A 21,460-nucleotide genomic window follows, 5' to 3' on the forward strand; every position below is an offset into this window, starting at 1 on the left:
TGTGTATTGACAATATAGCTGCTTCATGGAAACGCTCAGAGGAAAGGAAGGTGTTTTTAGAAATTGGACATGATACCACTGGAGCTTTTTGGAACCAAGTGAAGGCAGAAGCTGTTCAGGATCATGAAATAAGGATGTCAGCTGGATGCTTTTGCTAAAGTAGCAGGAATGAAGTTGTTAGCAATATTGATGCTTAAATTGCTATCTGTAGGTTCCAGAATCAACAACACATTAAGATGAAAGGGTGGTTTGCTTCACAGAGCGATTATTTCAGGCTGTCTGAAAACTCAGGAAAACTGAATCAGCACAGCTAGTTTAAGTTCTCAATGTCTTTGATACCACCAGCAAAGAACCAGAAAATATATTTTTAAAAACCATGAAAGCTTAGAATTTAAACACATTTGCAGCAAGGTATGGGTAAAAAGGTAGATTCCACAGCAAATTCTATGACTGTAGAATCATACAGCCCTGATTATATTCTTTTATCTAACAATAAGGCAACATTTTTGACTTTTCCATTGAAAATTTCTTTCACATAATATTGCTTTAGGCTCTCATTTTTTCTGTTTTTCCTCTTCGGATCTTTACATTCCTCAGATTGGCAGCAACTTGTGAATTCATCTCATGTAAGAAAATGTTCTAATAGTTAACCAAGTTAACCCAAAGCAGTACAGTATTCTTAAATTTGCTTCATTTTTAATCTTCTTATACCACAGGATTTTTTCAAAATCCCAAGAATTTAAATCCAATAACACACAGTTGCAGACTTAAGTGTTAAACCATGACAGATAGCACACTTGACAGTTACAATATATTACCATACATAACCCCAATTATACTTTTATCAGCAGTCTAGAATTACTCCTATTCTTTGTATGTGCTTACGATTTAATTAACAAAATACTTATTAACTAATAAATATTTAGTGAAAACTCATGTAGCATTAGCAATTCTTTAGATGTTAACCGGGAGAATGTTATTCCATTTGTTGTTCTTATCTTGATTTGTTTTGTTTTGAGAGAGTGGCAGGATTGGGATGAAAAACACTGAAGAATTAAAAATCTCCAGGAAGAATGCATGAAGATAACCTAATATTTTGCAAGTTAGGGAATTCTGAATTTTACAGTAAGACGATGGAAGGGGAGAAACAACCCACTGAATAGATAAAAGAGCAACAAACATAATTTAAGTGTAAAGAGACTAAAAAAAAAACAAAAACACCACCATCTGAGACATTGCAATTTAGATGTGATCCAAACGTTCTGTTGACCAACTATCTGCAACCAACAGCTTGTGGGCATTGTTTCACAGAGATGTTCATTTTTATTGACTGATTTGTTTTTGAAGTTGACAATCAAACAGTTTACACACAACTGTTAAGTTATTAAACTATTCTGTGAAGCTTCATAGTCGAAAAAGACTACTGATAAAAGGAAAAAATGTTTGTTTTTCTTCAAACATCTTGCACACAAACTAAATATGCCCCGTTTAACCTCCACAACTAAATGTTTAGCAAACACAAATGCAAAGATCACACAGCATGAATCTTCATGAAGCCATGCTATGACAGCCTGCATCATTCTGACATAAAACTTGCACAAAATACTGGCCAGCCAGCACAGAATAAAGAAGGATCTGATCTACTGCACAAGCGCCCTCAGGCAAAGAATTTCCTTCGTATTTCCCCTCTCTTTTGGTTTGTTTTATGAAAATATGACCTAATTTATAATCTTTCTCCAGAAAATGAGTCTCTTAAAAGTCATTTGCAGTGATGTTGGGACAGTGTTGGTCCCAAGATATGAGAGACAAGGTGGGGGAGATAATCTCTCTGATTGGACCAACTTCTGTTGGTGAAAGAGACTAAGCTGCAAAAAGCAACCTCACCCTCCTTGTCTCATAAAAGGGTATCTGTGTGATTATCCTTTACCTATTGCCTAGTAACATTACTATAAATGAGATTAGAGAAAAAGTTCTCTCTGACTATGTTAACTTGTGCATTTGAATAGCAATCATGTGTACAACAAATTTCATTGGTTCCCTGGTACGATCGTTTTCTCTTGTTGAGGTAGGTCTGACACAGCAATATTAAAGCGCTTTATTTTTAAAAAATGAAATTTCAAAAGGTGTTAATGATAAACTTTGGTTTCAGGGGATTCCGGACCAGGCACAGTTATTCAACTAATTTAGATGTTTGCTTTAATTACAGTCTAGATTTCAAATTGGTGTCTTTCCTTTACACAGGTCATGTATTAAAACACAAACCATAAACAAAAAAATCTCAAAAACTATCTTCTTCTTTAACGTAAATGAGAGGTATGGAAAGAAAATTCTACAAGACACTGGGTCAATAATTTTGTTAATGAAAATACAAAACATTTATTACCTAACTGCAACAACTTTCTAAGGGCTAACATACCAAATTAATGAATGTACCACCTGTTTAAACATCTTAATTTTAGTTAGCTTTTAATAAAATGATAGAACCACCTCACTTATAAATAACATTGGAACAACTGCAACATTCAAAACAGAGCTGATAGAAATCTGGATACTTCTATAAATGCTCTAATTAAAAAGAAAATCTCCACTAATAAAATGGGACTGTTCACTAAGAAGTTACTGAAATCAGACAATTAGTGGAAATAGACGAATAGATAATTTCCATGTTAAGAACATAATTAAAAGCAGAAATGGCTTTCCAACTATATGTCACTTGTTCATTCTCATGACAATTTTTGCTTTATATATCTTACATTCTTTAACACAAGTCCGTCACACGGAATGAAACAAGAAATTACTTAAACAAGTGTGAGGACAGTGGTAATGAGGACACTAGTAATAAGGAATGCATTTTTTTAAAAATGTTTCAACAAGCCTTAACATATCTGGATAGGATACATATTCTCCTCTGTGTCACTTCAAACAATTTCTCCTCCTTGTCCTAATTTCTGCGTCTCTCTCATTTCCCCTCCGCCCTCACCCCTAAAAGATGGGATAGGGAAGACTTCTTAAACCAGAACTGCAGGAATTTCTGCTACTTTATGAATTCCAAAAGCAATTTTAAAACTGTCAGAGAAAAACTTCTATTCCTAGAAGCAAGATTTTAAAAGAATCTAAAGCAAGTAGCAAACTCTGATAGAATTTGCCTCAGTTGAAATGGCTGTTTACTCCTTTTCCCTCTTCTTATCACCCCCCCCCCCACAATTTCTTCTATTATCAAATATTCAGTATATTATCAGAACCAACTCATTCAAAATACTATAGTAATAGGTTTAAACAAGTGTATTTTTGACCATGTGAAAATCATGTAAGACCTTTTCCTATGCTGAATGTTGTTAAAAACAAAACGTCTACAGTGCCTGGCAACTAAATGCAAGCTAATTTGAGAATTCCATGTAACACAGGTCACTGAATAAAATAGGAACTCTCTATGCACAGTGATATTTTCCTTTAAATAACTGTTTCAAAACAAAGGATGCTATGCTGACAATGCAGAACATCACTCTTCAGCAGATAGCACTAAAAGAATGGGTAAGGGAAGCGCTCCTAAAACTGCAAACAATTAACCTTTCCTTTAGAAACACCAAACTGATGTAAAATCCAAGTCCTTGATTCTGCAAGCACTTCTATGTGAGTAGGATTACTCTTGCAGTCTTCACGTAAAATTATTGTGTACCTGTTTGCAGGATCAGGGCCTGAGATAGTATTGTTGCAAAATAAAGATGTGAAAAATGTGCCCTCTTCTTCTACCTCAAATGTTTTCTGTCTCCTACATGTAACCTTATTTTTATTTTCAGCTGATTGCACCTAGGTGGAGATTTAATTCATATTTAAAACAATACTGGGTTGAATCAAGTTGACAAAACCCAAACAACTTAAAAATTAAGGGCCAATCCTGCAAGCTGCCCTGAGGTCACGAACTATCACAAGCACTACACTCTGCAGGAAGTCTTTAGATCAGACCCTGAATCTAAAACTCTTTAATTTTAAGCCTGTGTTAACAATTTTAATGTTTGCATTCTATGTATTATTCTTATTAACAATTTCAGAAAATTTTTTAAAAAAGTGTTCCTGTCTCATCTCATCTGGCACAATCTAGAGTAAAAAATACTCTATTCTGAAGGCCCTCTCGGAAATAAAGATTGGCAGTTCATTGCTGAAGGGCAGTCAATGGGCTTGTGCTTGTTTGTTTAGACTGAGCTTGTAGTTTGTCTTCATTTCACTCCCATTCATTGAATTCCTCCTTGCTAGCAAGGCATTAATTGCTTTATTCAGACAGGGAGAGCCTGTGCTTTTGAAGGCAAGATTTGGAAAACAAGAACAGAACAAGTTCAGAAGACAGCTGGCTTTATTTTTCAGTGTCAGTATTTGTCCAGCTTTTGTCCGAAGGGGAGCATCCCTGCTGCAGTTATTTGCATGTTCCCCCCCACCCCCCACCCCCCAAAAGACCCACTGTGGACACATTAAATCCCATGTAACAAATTAAGTTATGATTTCTTCTATCTTTTCAGAACCTCCTCGATTCCAAAGGAGCTGAGACATTTCATTCTTCTTTCTACCCATCCACAGTTCCCTTAACAGGAGGGAAATCCTCGGCGATCAATCAAACTCAGCCCAACAGCAGGGCCGACAACCTTCGCTAAACCGTGCCGGTGCGGGGGATGTTTCTCACTAGAGAACCCCGGGATCGTATGGCAACAATTAAGAGGGGGAGAGAGGAAAACAAAGTTGCCGTAAGGCTGAAGGGGAAAGAAAATACATGACGCTGTTAGCTGGAATGTGCCCCCCACCGCACCCACATTGGGCTGGGTGTTTTTCCTGCCCGCAGGCATCGCCATGTAGCACGCAGCACAGGCTGCCTGCTGGGCAGTGACACGGATGGAAGGAGTAGGCTGGTTAAACACCTAGCGGTGGGAGGATTTCTCCAGGCTGCAGCTTTTTCATGCCAGCCCGTCTTTGCTGCACTGCAGAGGCGCCATCTTCTTCTCGCTCTTTTAATCTCCGCGGCGCTCGCTCGCCCCAAGCCTGCCGGCCGGTCCCCATCGCCGCCCGGCCGAGGGAGCCCCGCGCAACCCGGCGAGTGTCCACTCGCGCGCGCGGGGCCGGCGGACAGGGGGAGGCGCCGGCCCATTGTTTCCCGGCGGCGGGCGGGGGGATTGTTGAATGCCCCGAGCAGCGCCGCAGCGGACTGGCTCCAGCGGCGGGCGCCTTCTGGCCGGCGAGGGGCGCTCGCTGCTGCTCGCCCGCGCCGCAGCGTCAGGGAGAAGGGCGCATCCCGAGGGGCTGCGCGGCCGATCCTCCGCTGGGGCGGGGGCGGCTCCTCCCCGGGGGGCAGCGCCACCGAAGTTAGCCGGCATCAACAAGGCGCCAGGCGTTGCCCCAGGCTCTCCCCAACCCACCCCGCCCAGTCCGGCCGCTCAGCCCAGACTGTGCGCCGCGGGGCATCCCCCCGCCCGGGGCGCCTCCCGGCCAGGAGAGGCTCCCCGGCTCCAAGGGCGTGCACTGCAACCCCGGGGCGGGGAGGGAGGGAGCTCGCTCGCTCGCTCGCACACAATGAAAGCGGGAGGCGCGCGAGGGCTGCGGCGGGGTCGGGCGGTGCACGGCATTTCGCAGCCCGCGCCCCCCTCCCCACGCCCTTTTGTCAATTGCACGCTGCTCAGCTGGAGAAGCCGATTGTTCGGTGGTGGGAGGGGAGCCCAGCCCCTCCTCGCGGGAGACAGGCAAGGGGTCCCTTCGCCCACCTTCGTGGCGCCCGGCCCCGAGCCGTCCAGCTGCAGGGGCGGCTCTGGGGGCTCCTCCGCAGACAAAGGCTCCGGGAAGCCGAGCAGCAGGGAGGAGAGCGGCAGCAACCCCTCCTCCCGGCGTCTGCCCCTTACCTCGACAGCCCGGGCCGTGCAGGAGGAGACCAGCAGGAGGAGCGCTAGATGGGGCAGCATCGCGTCGGGGTGGGGCGGGGGGAGACCGGCGAGGTGGCGAGAGTCCGGCTGTAAATCCGTGCGCCCGCCGCCGCCGCTGCTGGGGAACCGGATTGGAGTGTGAGCTGCGGCAGCAGCAGCAGCACCCGCCGAGCTCCGGGCAGAGCGCGAGTCAGCTGATATCCCAGCCCACCCAGAGCAGCGGCAGCGCACACACCCCCGGGGAGACCCCTAGCGGAGGCGAGCGGAAAGCGCAGCCAGCCGACTCCGGCTCTCGCAGACTCACTGCACGCTCCGGCTCGTGGCCACGGTGCAAGCTCCTGCCCCCACCGTATTTTCACTCAGATTGGAGGGGAGCGGGGCCGCTGTGCGCGAGACCCCTGTCAGGCCCGCTCCTCTTCTGTGTTTGCAGGATGCAGGCGGGAGCTATTTTAGGGGACTGCAATCTGCCTTTCTGCTGCAATGTGGGAAACACCTCTCTCTAGCCCCTGCCTCTCTCCCGTCATCCGTCTGCTGAGATTGCGGCCACACCCGCTGTTTGCACCATAGCCACAGGTGCACAACGCATCGCTTTAAGGAAATGAAATCCAAATAAAAGACACATTTTGCTAGCTGCTTCCAAGCTCATGTCGGACAGGGGCAATTCTTTATGTCTTGGAGCCCAAGATCTCCTAGGTCGAAGGGTTTAGGCATTATACTGATGCTGGATTTGTATGCATGCTTTGTAACTAGAACATCTTTTTACCCTTTCTGGAATCGCTGATATTTTCCTTGCTCCAAAAGCTATTGTAATTCTCTGTCTGCAGCAGTTCTTGCTGATATCTTCTGCAGAATGCCCATATGCCTATGGCTGCTTTGTTGACTGATCAGTCATCCCTGCTTTTAATATACATACATATATATATATATATATATATATATATATATATATAATGTGAAACGAACCCCCCAAATGGTTGAGAAATCTCAACACACACACATTAATTGCAGGTTATTTGGTGCCCCAGAAATTTTGCTCTTCACTACATTTTTTACAAACTGGCTAATGACATATTAAGCTAGTCTTTTCAAACATTATCAATGAGTTATACCATGATCTAACCACCTTTTTGGGTTGATAGATTCTGTAAGTAAGCACAAGTTCAATTCCCAAGGCCCCAATCCTGCAAACCCACAGGCGCAAGGCCAAAATTCTACAACTGCTACCTGGCAGGCAGACAGCTATGCCCATAAGGGGGCACCATTGTTCACTATTAATTGCAGCATCTGTGTTTGAATTTATGTGACTACTCACATGAGTAAAGGTAGGCACATGCATAAGTGCTTTCAGGATTGGAGCCCAAGACACATAAATGAAGAAAAACTATTAACTAATTCTGAGCACTTCTGCAAATAGCTCCTAGCCAGGGGAGATGAAGCAGACTTATTTTCTTGTTGCTTCAACAGTAGTATTGTATAATATAATGTGTATAATAAATCTTTAAGGAAGCCTGAATGGATAATATTTAACACAGTGTCATACTAAAATGTGTGAAAGTTGGAAAATGTGCATATTTTGTTGTGAACAGCTACCTTCATCCAAATACAATTTCAAAAATACCAAGTGATTTGCCCCAAAATAGGATTAATTTTGAATGGAAATGAATCTATTTTGAGTGAACCGCCCTACCCGCAAAGCCCACAAAACCCTTTTTATAATGTTTTACAAATGTAGAAGCAAATACTTTGCATAACCATGATCTTTATCAAATTTTATGTTCATTTCAAGAGTTTTATTGTAAGAAGCCCTCATTATGGGGGAATCTCCCTCTCTGACATCATTTTTAAGACCACACACCCTACACTGTCAATGGCTTCAGATTTTTTTTTAAATTGCAATTTAAAATCTCTGGGTGTGACCAAGTTCCCCCCAATCCATACACAGACCTTCTGCCTGCATGTCTCCCCTCACAAACAGGAGGCACAGCTACCCCAGCAGCAGTGTACCCACTCTCCTCTTGACCCCCCCAGAGTCCAGTCCATAGGTCCAGAGTCCATCTATGAGGGAGAACTGGCCAGGCCAAGTGAAGGGAGACACAATTTGTGCCTGCCTCCAGGAACGAGTACACGGAAAAGGTGTTCTCTCTGTTGTGTTTCTACACTGAAGTTGGTAGCTATCTGCTGCCAGACCCTCACATTTATCAATGCTGCACTGGAAAAGATCAAGTCCAAGTAGCATGGGACTGGCACACAGGCACAGGGCCTCTCAGTGGATGGGCTTGGATTCATATGAATCCTTAGGATTTGTGGGTCGGCCTTTAGAGGAGCACAGCCCACCCACTGATTCAACAAACAGAGACTTTGCAATAGGACCTTCATGGCATTTTCTTCCTTCCTAGGCCACAGCACAAGATGGGGGTACTTTAGCTCTCTAGGAGGAATAAGCTTCCAAACTATGGAACATGGTCCCTGTATTTTACTCTGTGACATATTATACAATCTAATATCATCTCTATAAATGGGTGATACATCACTCGACCTACTGTAGCTAATCAATTAATTATTTTACACAAGTCAAATAACACTCCCACCCACTTCACACTAGTTTAACTGGAGTATTCTATCAGGTGGATAGATAAAATAATAAAAATATATTAATTCCACAGAGTGTTATTTCAGATTCAGATATACATTTAGAAGGCAGTTTAGCTTCTTGCAAATGTGACTCTTCTCATGCAAACTAATGAAGCACATGGAAGGACTGGGCTTTTGGGAATTGCTCTCATCACACTTGCTGATTTCAGTGATCTCTGGCAAGTAGATAGCAGATAAGATCCTACACAGATCAGCAGTGTCCAACAGGTATATGTAACATAGAGTATGTGAATGTGTTTGCGTATTTCATTGCAATGTTGTTGTAGCTGTGTTAGCATGTAAGCTAGAAAGCTTGCCTATCTCACCACCAGAAGTTGGTCCAACAACAGATATTACTTCACCCACCTTGTCTCCTAGTACATCATATTTAACTCACTTAGGTAGACGTTGTGAAGGATGTGGGGCTGCAGGGCTGGATTTAGGGGCAGGCGACTCAGCCGACTGCCTGGGGTGCCAGGCTTGGGGCACCAGGGTCAGGATGCTGTCTTTGTTGTTAGTGACAAAAAGGAAAATAGAACATTTGAAGTAACATCCTGTTTTCAGCATTAACTATCAGGTGGAAGATCTTCCTGGACAACCTTACAAATCTGACCATGAAGCCGCAAAGTGACACTCACTGGGAAAGCCTCATTGGCAGTGTAAGGCCAGTGAGGTATCAAGTGACTAAGGCTTGGTCTACACTTACCTCGGCGATTTGGCTGCAGTTGACGGGAGTTACGCAAAGAATGCAAAGAACTTGCATAACACCCGTCGACTTCTGTGCTTCTCTTCTGTGCACCGTCTTCACTGCACTGCACCACTTGAGGAGGAGGTTTTAGTATGTCAACTTCTGGATCGACTAAGCGGGTCTTCACTGACCGCTCAGTCGATCCAGATAAGTTTATCTGATGGCAGTGACTTTGCCGCCATCAGTGGAGACATAGCTTAAGGTTTCCAACACCCTGATAGACTGGTGCAATTAAGTAAAGCTGAGGCCCAAATCTGACATGGAGCCCAACGCCTGTCAAACCAGATCACTGACTTCAAATTTCTGATCTGGCACAAGATCCTGTTACAAGTAAACATTGTAAAGAAGGCATTACAAACTCAATTGATTGACATCGCGCCCCCTACTACTTTGGTGAGAAGCTCTCTTGATTTCGTTGTGGTCTACAGAGACAACAGATTTGAAGGTGCCATCACTGCTGCCAAAAAAATGGCAGCAAACTTAGGAGTTGAGCCTGTCTTCAAGGAAACTCATATTCTTTGGAAGAAGAGAGAGTTTGGTTACAAAGGCAGAGATGAGGTGATGGGAAGCTTGGAATTAAAATTCAAGAGGAAGTGTTTTGCTCACTCATTGACACTGCTTGAGTGTCCATCGAAGAAACATTCAGATAAATGAAGGGGGGGGAGGTTGTATGACCTCCCGTCCGCTGGCAGCTTACTAAAAACACTCTTGAACAATTGTACAGACCTTCACTAGACTCCGACACATGGGGAATGTTCAGACATCAGTGATAAAGACCTGAATTGAACAATCTCTGTCACATTTTGCCACTCAGGAAGCACTCTCCACTCCAAGTTCTCCAACTGCAGAGCTGAAGGACGCTTTTCCTGATGTATGGATTGCTTTGAGGCTTCTGCTCACGCTGCTGACCACTGTCACAAATGGCGAATGCAGCTTTTCAAAGCTCAGTCTCATTAAAACATATCTTCGATCGATGAGGGCCAATGAGAGATTGACCGTCGCTTGCTATTTTATTGCCTGAAAATGCCATTGGCAGGTCTTTGTATCTCTCTGACACTATGCTTCAGTTCGCAAGGGTAAAGGCGAGAAAAATGACCTTTTAAACTAAAGAACTAGGGTTAACATTCTAAGGCTGTCATGTACCGTAACGCTATTTAATACAGGTCCACCCAAGGTTGGTGCTCAGTTCAATTTCTTGATGTTAGTACATTTCAGTTATCCTTAAAATTAAAAAGTTTCTGTAAACTTAGAGGAAAATAATTTGATTTATTTGCTTATATATGGCATGAATAAATACAGATTTACAGAACCTAGCATGCAAATTTATCATCTTATATGACGGGAATAGATCATGCATTCAAATCGTGCATCAAAGTCGTGAAATAAGCTACAAATGCAATAAAAAATAAGGTATTCAAAAGTTTAACATGAGGGGTGGGGGAGACACACCACAGACGCTCCTCACCTGGGGCACCATTTGGTCTAGGGCCAGCACTGTGGGGCTCATCTGTAATAATTTATGAATGTTCTATATGACATATTGGGATAATATGGCTATGTTTGGTTATTGGAAAGTTAATTCTAGGAATATGTTGGTTTATATGATGTCCATTCTTATGTTAGTTTAATAGGGCTGTTGGATAACAAGCTGGAAAGCACCACAATGGCTCTAGATAAGCATACTTTAACCAGAAGGTTGCTAAGCACCATTCAGAGACAATACCTGAAGCTATTAGCTGTGAAAATGCTACTTCTAGGCTCCAGCCAAGTTACAATAGGTACTTTGCCAGTGTTGGGAGCAACAGAACAAAAGGACTTTAAACAGTTAAAAAGGCAGTGTGCCCTGTAGTGGGAGACAATTGCAGGGAGCTGTTTATAGAGAGCAGACTGACACAGCCACAAACAGACAGTAGGGTTTTGAAGAAGTTAGGCTTCTCTAAGCTGCCTGAGCGGGGAGGGGGGAATCATAGGTAAGATAAACACTGTTTGTTGTAGCAAAGCCTTTTTTCTTTTGTGTTATGCCTTGTTTCTACTGACAAAAATCAAACAATACTTTGGTTTAAGAAGCCTGTCTGATCACTATATTAACCACTTTTCACAGATTCCCAAAGGGAGGAACTGCAGGGTCCAAACTTGCTGAGTAATCATGGATGCTACACAGGATTCAGTAGGCCAGGGCCCAGTCTAAGAGTAGGAGAATTCCATCCTGGAATTCCATTCAGGAATCTATCGTGGGATTCCATCCTGAGAGGGGATAATGATATGGGGCCTAACACCTGAGGAGGTGCACTCAGCGAGGAATCAAAGGTGCAGCTAACCCTGTAATCATGACACTTGTATAGTATTCACATTTACATTTACAGCCAGTTCACCTCTGTCCACTCCTAACCAGCAATGTTAGTTTATGATATAGTATAAGGTAATATAAAGTTAGCGATACTGAGAGGCAATAATGACTGAGGGCCCATTTAATACTAGTTTATGGTGGCTACAGAACTTGAAGATGACCTTCAAAGGAAAAGAAAATGTGCTTATTTTTAAGTGCTTATTTACAAATGCTAATAATCTAAATACTAAGAAGAGTGAACTTGAGTGCCTCCTATTTAAAGAGGATATTGATATAATAGGCATCACAAAAACTTGGTGGACTGAGGATAATCAATGAGACACAGTAATACCAGGGTACAAAATATACCAGAAGGACAGAATAGGTTGTACTGGTAGGGGAGTGGCATTATATGTGAAAGAAAGCATAGAGTGAAATGAAGTAAAAATCTTAAATGAACCAAACTGTACCATAAAATCTCTATGGATAGTAATTCCATGCTTGAATAAGAATATAGCAGTAAGGATTTACTACCAAGTACCTGACCAGGATGATGATAGTGACTGTGAAATGCTCAGAGAGGCTATAAAATAAAAAATTCAATAATAATGGGGGATTTCAACTATTCTTATATTGACTGGGTACATATCACCTCAGGACTGGATGCAGAGATAAAGTGTCTTGACACCTTAAACAACTGCTTCTTGGAACAGCTAGTCCTGGAACCCACAAGAGGAGAGGCAATTCTTGATTTAATCCTAAATGGAGCACAGGATCTGGTGCAAGAGGTGAATATAGCTGAACCGCTTGGTAATCATAACATAATAAAATGTAACATCTCTGTGGGGAGGAAAACATCAAATCAGCCCACCACAGAAACACTTAATTTAAAAAATGGGAACTACACAAAAATGAGGAAGTTAGTTAAACAGAAATTAAAAGGTACAGTGCCAAAAGTGAAAACCCTGCAAGTTCCATGGAAATTTTTTAAAGATTCCCTAATAGAGGTTCAATTTAAATGTATACCCCAAATTAAAAATAGTGTGAGGATCAAAAAAGTGCCACCATGGCTAAACAAAGTAAAAGAAACAGTTAGAGGCAAAAAGGCATCCTTTAAAAAGTGGAAGTTAAATCCTATTGAGGAAAATAGGAAAGGAGCATAAATTCTGGCAAGTGAAGTGCAAAAATATAATTAGGAAGGCCAAAAAAGAATTTGAAGACCAACTAGCCAAAGACTCAAAGAATAACAGCAAGAGTTTTTAAAGTACATCAGAAGCAGGAGGCTGGCTAAACAATCAGTGGGGCCAGTGAATGATCGAGATGCTAAAGGAGCACTCAAGGAAAGTAAGGACATTGCAGAGAAACTAAATGAATTCTTTGTATCAGTCTTCATGAGAGAGATTCCCAAACCTGAGCCATTCTTTTTAGTTGATAAATCTGAGGAACTGTCCCAGATTGAGGTGTCATCAGATGAGATTTTGGAACAAATTGATAAATTAAACAGTAATAAGTCACCAGGCCCAGATGGTATCCACCCAACTGTTCTGAAGGAACTAAAATGTGAAACTACAGAACCACTAACTGTGGTATGTAACCTATAGTTTAAATCAGCTTTTGTATCAGATGACGGGAGGATAGCTAATGTGACACCAATTTTTAAAAAAGGCTCCAGAGGCGATCCTGGCAATTATAGGCTGGTAAGCCTAACTTCAGTATCAGGCAGATTGGTTGAAACTATAGCAAAGAACAGAATTATTAGACAGATAGGTGAACACGATTTGTTGGGGAAGAATCAACGTGGTTTTTGTAAATGGAAATCATTCTTCACCACACCACTAGAATACTTTGAGAAGGGTCTACAAGCATGTGGACAAGGGTGATCCAATGATTAGTGTACTTAGATATTCAGAAAGCCTTTGACAAGATCCTTCACCAAAGGCTCTTAAACAAAGTAAGTTGTCATGGGATTAGAGGGAAGGTCCTTATGGATCAGTAACTGATTAAAAGATAGGAAGCAAAGGGTAGGAATAAATTATCAGTTTTCAGAATAGAGAGAGGTAAATGGTGGTGGCCCCCAGGGGTCTGTCCTGGGACCAGTATTGGTCAACATATTCAGAAATGATCTGGAAAAAGAGGGAAACAGTGAAGTGGCAAAATTTGCAGGTGATACAAAACTATTCAAGACAGTTAAATCCAAAAGCAGACTGCAAAGAATTACAAAGGATCTAAAAAAGCTGGGCAACAAAATTGTTGGCTATCCCACATGTTTGTATGATAAGCTGGCATTTAGCCATTTTGGATTCTTGTAAGTACAAGGCTTCTTCCATGTTGGAGGCCCCTTATTGTCCAAGGTTCCCACTCTAGGGGAGAAATGGCAGGAAACCCCCAGAAGGGAGGGGTCTGTAATCTGGCAACAGAGGTTCTATATAAGGGCAGAGCAGATAGCATTCGTCGCTGTCCACCCTGGAGACAGTCTTACCAGCACATACAACTGTCCACCCTAACGGCAGTTAGGAGCAACAACATCAGCATTGGTTGGTCTCCAGGGAAGAGAGACAAGGGACAGTCCCAAGCTGAAGATAGACACATGCACCTGGATCCAGATGACATCAAGGACCATCTCTGCCTGGGTTCCTGATATCTCTGGAGTCATCACTGGAGTCGGTATCAGCACCCTGTGAGGGCAAAGAAAATCCCTGAGTACATAAAGACCCCGAGCCTGTGATATAAAGTTTCATGTTGGGAAAGGACCCTGAGTTCATCTCTATATTATTAATCCTCGAGTGACCATTACCGCTACCCTAGTTGTGTTCCCCATTAATAAACTGTATAATTTGAGAATCTAATTAAGTCTTGAGAGTTCGTAGCCTACACCCAACCAGTGATAGATACAAAGGAGGGGCCTCATTTAGAACTAAGTTAGTAGTTCCTCTAACAGATTTGGCGACCGTGATAGGACTTACCCATGAGTAGTAGGTCGTCCCCTCTTGTCTTAATGGTTTTATGTTTCACTCGAAGGATTATTGAGGTCCGCCAACTGAGAGGGTGGATAATTAAGGATACAGGTCAGCCCAACGGTTTGACAGCTTATCTGGACCAGACGTGTGCATGCTCTGAACAATGCTGGTTATAACTTGACATGACCTCGAGTATCCTTGCTGGGCTGCCAGGCGTCATAGTGGCCTTGCGTGCCACCGGAGCTGTGGAGAGTGGTTAATCTGAGGGATAAGTACTCCCTCACCGGGTGATGCGTGAACAGGAGTGTTCAACCACCGAGGAGCTGTAGCAGCTCAAGTACAGCAGGGCGCGTTGGCGTTCTGGGAAGACCTCAGAGAGGTTGGTCACCTAGAGTGTGACTGCTGAGAAGTGTCTCACTAGATCCTTGTTTGGATCAATGCCCTGGGTGTTACGAAGAAGCAAAAATTGGGTGCAATAATAGATCTGCCCAATCAAACAATCCTTACCCAGGGAAAGGATTCGGAACCATATACAGTTGCAGCATCGTATTGTGTAGCAGTGGTAAAGGCCCCTGCTGAGGTGGAAGTCCAAACTGGGAACCTGACATACTGGAGATAGTTCAGGACTTTAAGGATGTTTTTGCCACAGACAAGTTACAATGTGGGAAGATCGACGGTGGTCAGAATAAAGGGCCCCGATCTGGCCCCCCAAAAACAATATCGGTATCCTCTGCAAGCTATTAAAAGCCTCCGCAATACCTTAAGGTCTCTGGGAAACCAAGTGGGGGTAAAAAGGATTCAGAGTCCATGTAATGCTCCAACATGGCCAGTGAAAACGGCGAACAGTGTTACTCGGAGACTTACGGTAGACTTTAGAGAACTCAGTGGGGTAACACCAAGATTAGCCCTAGTGGTGGTGCGCTACCAGGAAACCATGGCCACTATAGCTGCCGGAGCCAGATGGTTCTCCATCTTAGATCTAGCTAACGCTTTTTTTAGTATTCCTATTGATCCTAGGGATCACTATAAATTAGGTTTTACATTTGAGGATCATCAACTAGCTTTCACGTGCCTCCCCCAAATTTTCCATTTATTTGCCATCAGGAGGTATCTAAAATGTGGCAAGATTTCCCATATAAGCCTTTTGTGATATCATACGCAGACGACATTCTGATCTCTACGTAGTCCAGGGAGGAAAACTTGTGCATATTTACGGAAGTGCTAAAGAAATTACAAGAAGCAGGATTCATCTTGAACCCACAGAAAGCTCAGATAGCTAAACAAATGGTATCGTATGTAGGGGTCAGCCTGAGAATGGAAGGTCATCGTCCCAACCACCAACGTATTGAGCTAATCACCAAGTTGCCAGCCCTTCAAGATATCAGCTCTCTGAGATCATTCTTAGGACTGACAGGCTTCTCAAGGGATTTTGTAGAGGGATATGCCATGTTGGCAAAATCTTTGTACAAGCTGCTGTGGAAAAATATGTCGTGTGAATAGGGGCAGATCCAGAGTGAAGCCGTTAAGAAACTAAAAACTGCATTAACTGCCGCTCTTGCCTTGGCTTACCCACAAGAGGGAAAGCCATTTATGCTGCAGTTGGCTTCCACTAAAGATGGAATCAGTGCAATACTGAGCCAAAACTGTGGAACTGGATACAAGCCAGTAGTTTATGGGTCCAAGAACCTCTTCGAAGTAAAGAGACAGTACATGCGAAAGGGTGATTCTGGCACTTTTTTGGGCACTCCAGCGCTGGGAGTTTATGATCAGTATGTCTTCCGGGATACTCAGAACCTCGCCTATGACCATAAGACACAGCTTGCAAGGATGAGCAAACCAAGGCTGGGTATCGAATCTGAGGCTTGCCAATTTAACGCTATTAAACCGTGAGATTGTCATAGATAAGGTATCCCACAAGATTTTAGCCCCGTACGCATTGTTGGCCAATTGCAAAGATCATAAGTGCCTTCTGCCTGAGGAGGTTTCCAGCAGTGCAAGGTCTCCATTTGAAATTGGAATGTCACTAAAAGAGACCAAAGAAAGCAGTTTCACAATCTGGGCTACTGATGGGAGTTGCATTTATGTTGGGGGTAAACTGCAGGCAGGACATGCTGCCTACCGAGCCAAGGATGGGAAGATACTGCAAGGTTGGGTCACACCACCATCAGCCAAGGCTGCAGAAGTCATTGCAATTCTCACCGTTTTGAAGGAAGACGAGCCAGGTGTGGATCTGTGGATGGTATCAGACTCTGACTGGGTTGTGAAGGCCCTGGTGGATTGGCTTCCTGTTTGGAAGGAGCGCCAGATGAGGACTATTGATGGAAAGTTTAGTAAAATACAGTGCCTCCATGCTCCAGGCCTGGGCCAGACTCGGGAGAATACAGCTCCACAGAGTGAAGGCTCATCAGAAAAAGGATCAAGATGAGGCGGTTTTGAACAGTAAGGCAGATGTCTTAGCAAAAGAAACGACCAGGCTAGGGGAAGTAACAATATGGACGGTCCCAATCCAGAGAGAGGCACTTGTCGATGCACTAAAAATGAACAAAGGTGAAATTCCTGAAGGACTGCGAGAGTTACAAATAAGAGATCAAGAGATACAAAACCTTATAAGGAAAGGAGAAAAGAAGAGTCTACAATTTTACAAGGACAAAAATGGGCTAGCTTTTGTCATGGACAAAGAATCCTCGGATGGAACACCAAGATTAATTGCTCCCTCCTGTATTAGGAAGGAATTGATCAAACTAGCTCATGACCAAAGACACTTTTGCAAAGGCAGGACCATGGGAACAATAAATCAAGTGGCATGGTGGCTTGATCTAAGGAAAGATGTAGGAAGGCATAATGATCAATGCCCGAATTGTGCCCACGTGAACGCAGATCAAAAAGCTGTGATGGGTCCTTTGTGACATCAACCAATCATTGGTCCCTGGGATCACGTCCAGATAGACTTCATCCGCCCCTTGCCTCCCACAGGTCGAAATAAGTGGTATGCTGTAGTTGTCATCGACCACTTTGGCAAGTGGGTGGAAGTTTATCCAACACTGAACAACACCACTATCAGAACGGCGAAGATATTGTTAAATAAGGCATTTTCAAGGTACGGAATCCCTAAATTGATTGATTCTGATGAGGGACCCCAATTCACCGTAGAGGTGATGAGGAATCTATGTACAGCCTTAGGAATCAAACAAAGATTCCACATAGCGGGACACCTGCAAGCGTCGGGACTGGTAGAAAGATCCAATCGTACCATAAAGGCCTGCCTATGGAAGATAGTATGTGATTCGGGAAAAGACTGAGATCTCCAACTTCCTATGATCCTCATGGCTATAAGATCAACAGTGGGAGTGCACGGGTTCACCTCCCCACCAGGTTTTTATGGGTAGGACCATGGTTATGCCCGAAATGTGGTGGGTGCACAGGGGAGTCTCTCCTGATGAGTTCCAGCCCTCCCTAAAGGTGAAGGAATTTGTGTCAGAGATATTATTGCATATCTCAGAAGTTCAGAAAAGGGTAGCTTATCAGTCACATCACAATATTCAGGTGATGGATGGACGGTTGGGAAATAGCTTGAAACCAACTGAATGGGAAGCGGGAGACCAGGTACTCGTACGATACTTCTCTGAGAAATGTCATGCTCTAAGTCCTCAGTGTGTGGGACCAGTTTTTGTTTCGAACAAGGCTGGACCCACAATTTATGAGTTAGAATTGTTTGACCACCATGGGAAAAAGATACACAAGTGGTTCCACAGTTTGCAACTGAAAATGTGGAAGAGAAGGTGAACTGGGGTGTGTGGAAGTATCCTAATTCTCGTTGTGTATCTTTATATTGAAGGAACCTTCGAGGTCCACCATCGACTGCATAGGTTAAGATAAAGGGTTGTGCCATAAGTGTTGGCGCTATATTTGTTATCATTGTAAAGTGTATTCTCATTCAAGGGTTGGAAGTGTTATTGGGCAGGTACTACTTGTGCCGTTTGATAAATGCATGCCCAAGAGAGGAAAATATCCTCCAAAATGGGAATTGTTGCCTGGGTCTAATAGGAGAGGAGTGGACATTTATGTCACAGAAAACAAAACCACATGCCAAATTGGGTGGCATGCTAGGTTTCGAAATCTATCAGGTCTATCCCACCAAGGAACAAAGCAGGTGCACATAATGGGTCAAAGGTTCTTACAGACTCTGGGAAGTCCAGGAAGGTGCAGTTGGTATACGCCAGATGAAAAGACATTTCATCAACTAGTGACATGTAAGAGCACCTGGGGATTAGAAGGATCAAGATGCACATACCTGTATGTGCAACTACCATTGGTTATAATATCGGGAAGGTATGATATCAATGTCACGTTAGATACAGTAGCAAATGTGACCAATATATTGGTCAAGGTATACACAGGAAGTTATGATTATGAATCTATTATTTCCTGCCACAGAGTCACAGAACCCATAAAGATAGTGGGAGGTTATCGAACTCAATTTTGTAAAAAGGACATAAACCCTACTGGTTACAATACCTTCTGTAGAGGCACTATTCCCATTTGGACAAAATATTCGGACCGTGGCCTATGGTTTGTTACCAGTCTATACAGCCTGAGATTTCAGCAAGAGGTAACAATTCTAGGAAAACCAATAATGAACAAAATAGGACCTATAATAATCAGTAAGTTATACAAGAAAGAGGTCCTGTCTCATCCCAAATATCAGTTAATTACCTTAAGGCTGCCGCCTTTGCCAGTTTCAGTGGTCATGGTCCAAAAGAGTTGCCAGCCTATGTAGGCACTGCTCTTGTGGGATGGGAGAACTGGATAAAAGGTACCATGCAGCTTAATAGGATCCTACAACAGCGAAACATACCAACAAAAATAATAGGAGGCCTAGGACTAGGTCTGGGCTTGAAGAATTCAATGGATCCAGGTAGCTTGGCTGCAAAAATAAGGAGATTGGGTTTAGATATAACGATGTTAGAGCAACCGCTGTCATCTGCAATAGAAAAGATAAGCCTCCTTAAATTCAATATATCTCAGATCATGCTTAACTGGTTTCAAATTCAAGAGAACAATGATAAGCTTCTACTAGAGGGTCTGAAAGCCCTTAAGGATGGGGTTGGATGGGCCATTGCTTGTAATCAAGCACAGGCTTTGATGTTAACGGTGTCCAGTTCCTTTTTAAGAATGGGATGGAAAGGAATGATCCCCAGAGAACTGGACCAATTGTTGATTAGACACCTCAGCCAATTCGAAACGGAGAACAGAGAGTGGTGGGACCTTTTAGAAGTGAATTACAATTGTTCCACCCAACAAGTCCAAGCTACTATTTTAAGTGTCAAGGAAGCCCAATTAGGGTGGGTATACCCTGTGGTACCTCTGGGGTTAAATGTAAAGGATGCAGTTTTCATGCCGGAAGACTTATCCACTGAGGTGACCCAAGAGAGTTAAAGGTTCATTTAAGTGAGTGTGGGGAAGTCCTGAATCAAGGTTATTTACGTCCAAACCAGGCATACAAGGAAGTGCACATTTGTCTAAGTGAGTCACAGAGAAAATGTCACTATGTCCTCAAAAAGGTCCCTCACAACCATTCAATAATGATGGTAGTTAGTAACAATCACGTTTACTTAAGAAGCTGGTGCAATCATTTGTTGAGTATGATGTACATACTAATTTATGTTTACAAGAATTGTACAGTTTGAAGGGCTAAGATATTGATTGTGTCTCCGATTCTCCAATCAAGGAAGTTTGGGAAACATTATGGGATCTATACTCTATTGTGTTACTTGTGCGGTTGGGACCTAATATTTCTGTAATGGAGCAGTTACTGCACCATCCAGAGATAGAAAAGCAATTGGCAGCAATCAGGGCATCTGGAGACTAGGTGAGAATCGCAGTCCATCATACTAAAGAGGAAATAGCCGCTGTAATGAAGTGAGTTTATCTGACAGGAAACATATCCACTGGTGGGAGAGCTTATTTTCAGCATCCTCTAGTGCTTGGAATTTATTAATCCACCCACTTGCTTTAATTCTTATAATTCATGTGTATTAGTTGCAATGTGTCTGGATCAAACAATGTTTAAGGGGAACGGAGGAGTGATAGTGGAAATTGTGATACATATGGATGAAGGGAATCCCTATCCATGTGTATCAAGGAGGGGAATATGTTGGCTATCAGACACATTTGTATTGTAAATTGGCACTTAGCCATTTTGGATTCTTGTAAGTACAAGGCTTCCTCCATGTTGGAGGCCCCTTATTGTCCAAGGTTCCCACTCTAGGGGAGAAATGGCAGGAAACTCCCAGAAGGGAAGGGTCTGTAATCTGCCTGGCAACAGGGACTCTATATAAGGGCAGAACAGACAGCGCTTGTGGCTGTCCACCCTGGAGACAGTTTTACCAGCACACATAACTGTCCACCCTAACAGCAGTTAGGAGCAACGACATCAGCATTGGTTGGTCTCCAGGGAAGATAGACAAGGGACAGTCCCATGCTGAAGATAGACACACGCACCTGGATCCAGATGACATCAAGGACCATCTCTGCCTGGGTTCCTGATCTCTCTGGAGTCATCGCTGGAGTCGGTATCAGCACCCTGTGAGGGCAAAGAAAGTCTTTGAGTACATAAAGACTCCCGAGCCCGGGATATAAGGTTTTATGTTGGGAAAGTACCCTGAGTTCACCTCTATATTATTAATCCTCGAGTGACCATTACCCTGACCCTAGTTGTGTTCTCCATTAATAAACTGTATAATTTGAGAATCTAATTAGTCTTGAGAGTTTGTATCTGTACGGGGGAAGGGCCTTATTTAGAACTAAGTTAGTGGTTCCTCTAATAAAAAGGCAGATGAAATTCAATGTTGATAAATGCAAAGTAATGCACACTGGAATACGTAATCCCAGCTATATATAA

At 43.2% G+C, this 21,460-nt stretch overlaps 1 protein-coding gene across 4 annotated transcripts in view; it reads right to left on the minus strand.

Moving 5' to 3' along the window:
• The window catches only part of APP (amyloid beta precursor protein), a 386,748-nt gene extending 380,463 nt beyond the window's left edge, over positions 1-6,285 (minus strand). Inside the window, exon 1 of one of the 4 annotated variants that reach the window (XM_067538217.1) lies at positions 5,877-6,285. In XM_067538217.1, coding sequence (XP_067394318.1) covers positions 5,877-5,936 — 60 coding nt within the window. In that variant the 5' untranslated portion in view covers positions 5,937-6,285. The remainder of the gene's footprint in view (positions 1-5,876) is intronic. The other 3 variants (XM_067538219.1, XM_067538215.1, XM_067538218.1) reach the window with 3 other exon arrangements.
• Positions 6,286-21,460: the final 15,175 nt, after the last annotated feature.

The sequence above is a fragment of the Emydura macquarii genome, unplaced genomic scaffold, assembly GCF_026122565.2.
Source record: "Emydura macquarii macquarii isolate MOO-44397 ecotype Brisbane River unplaced genomic scaffold, CSIRO-AGI_Emac_v2 contig_476, whole genome shotgun sequence".
Taxonomy (NCBI): domain Eukaryota; kingdom Metazoa; phylum Chordata; order Testudines; family Chelidae; genus Emydura; species Emydura macquarii.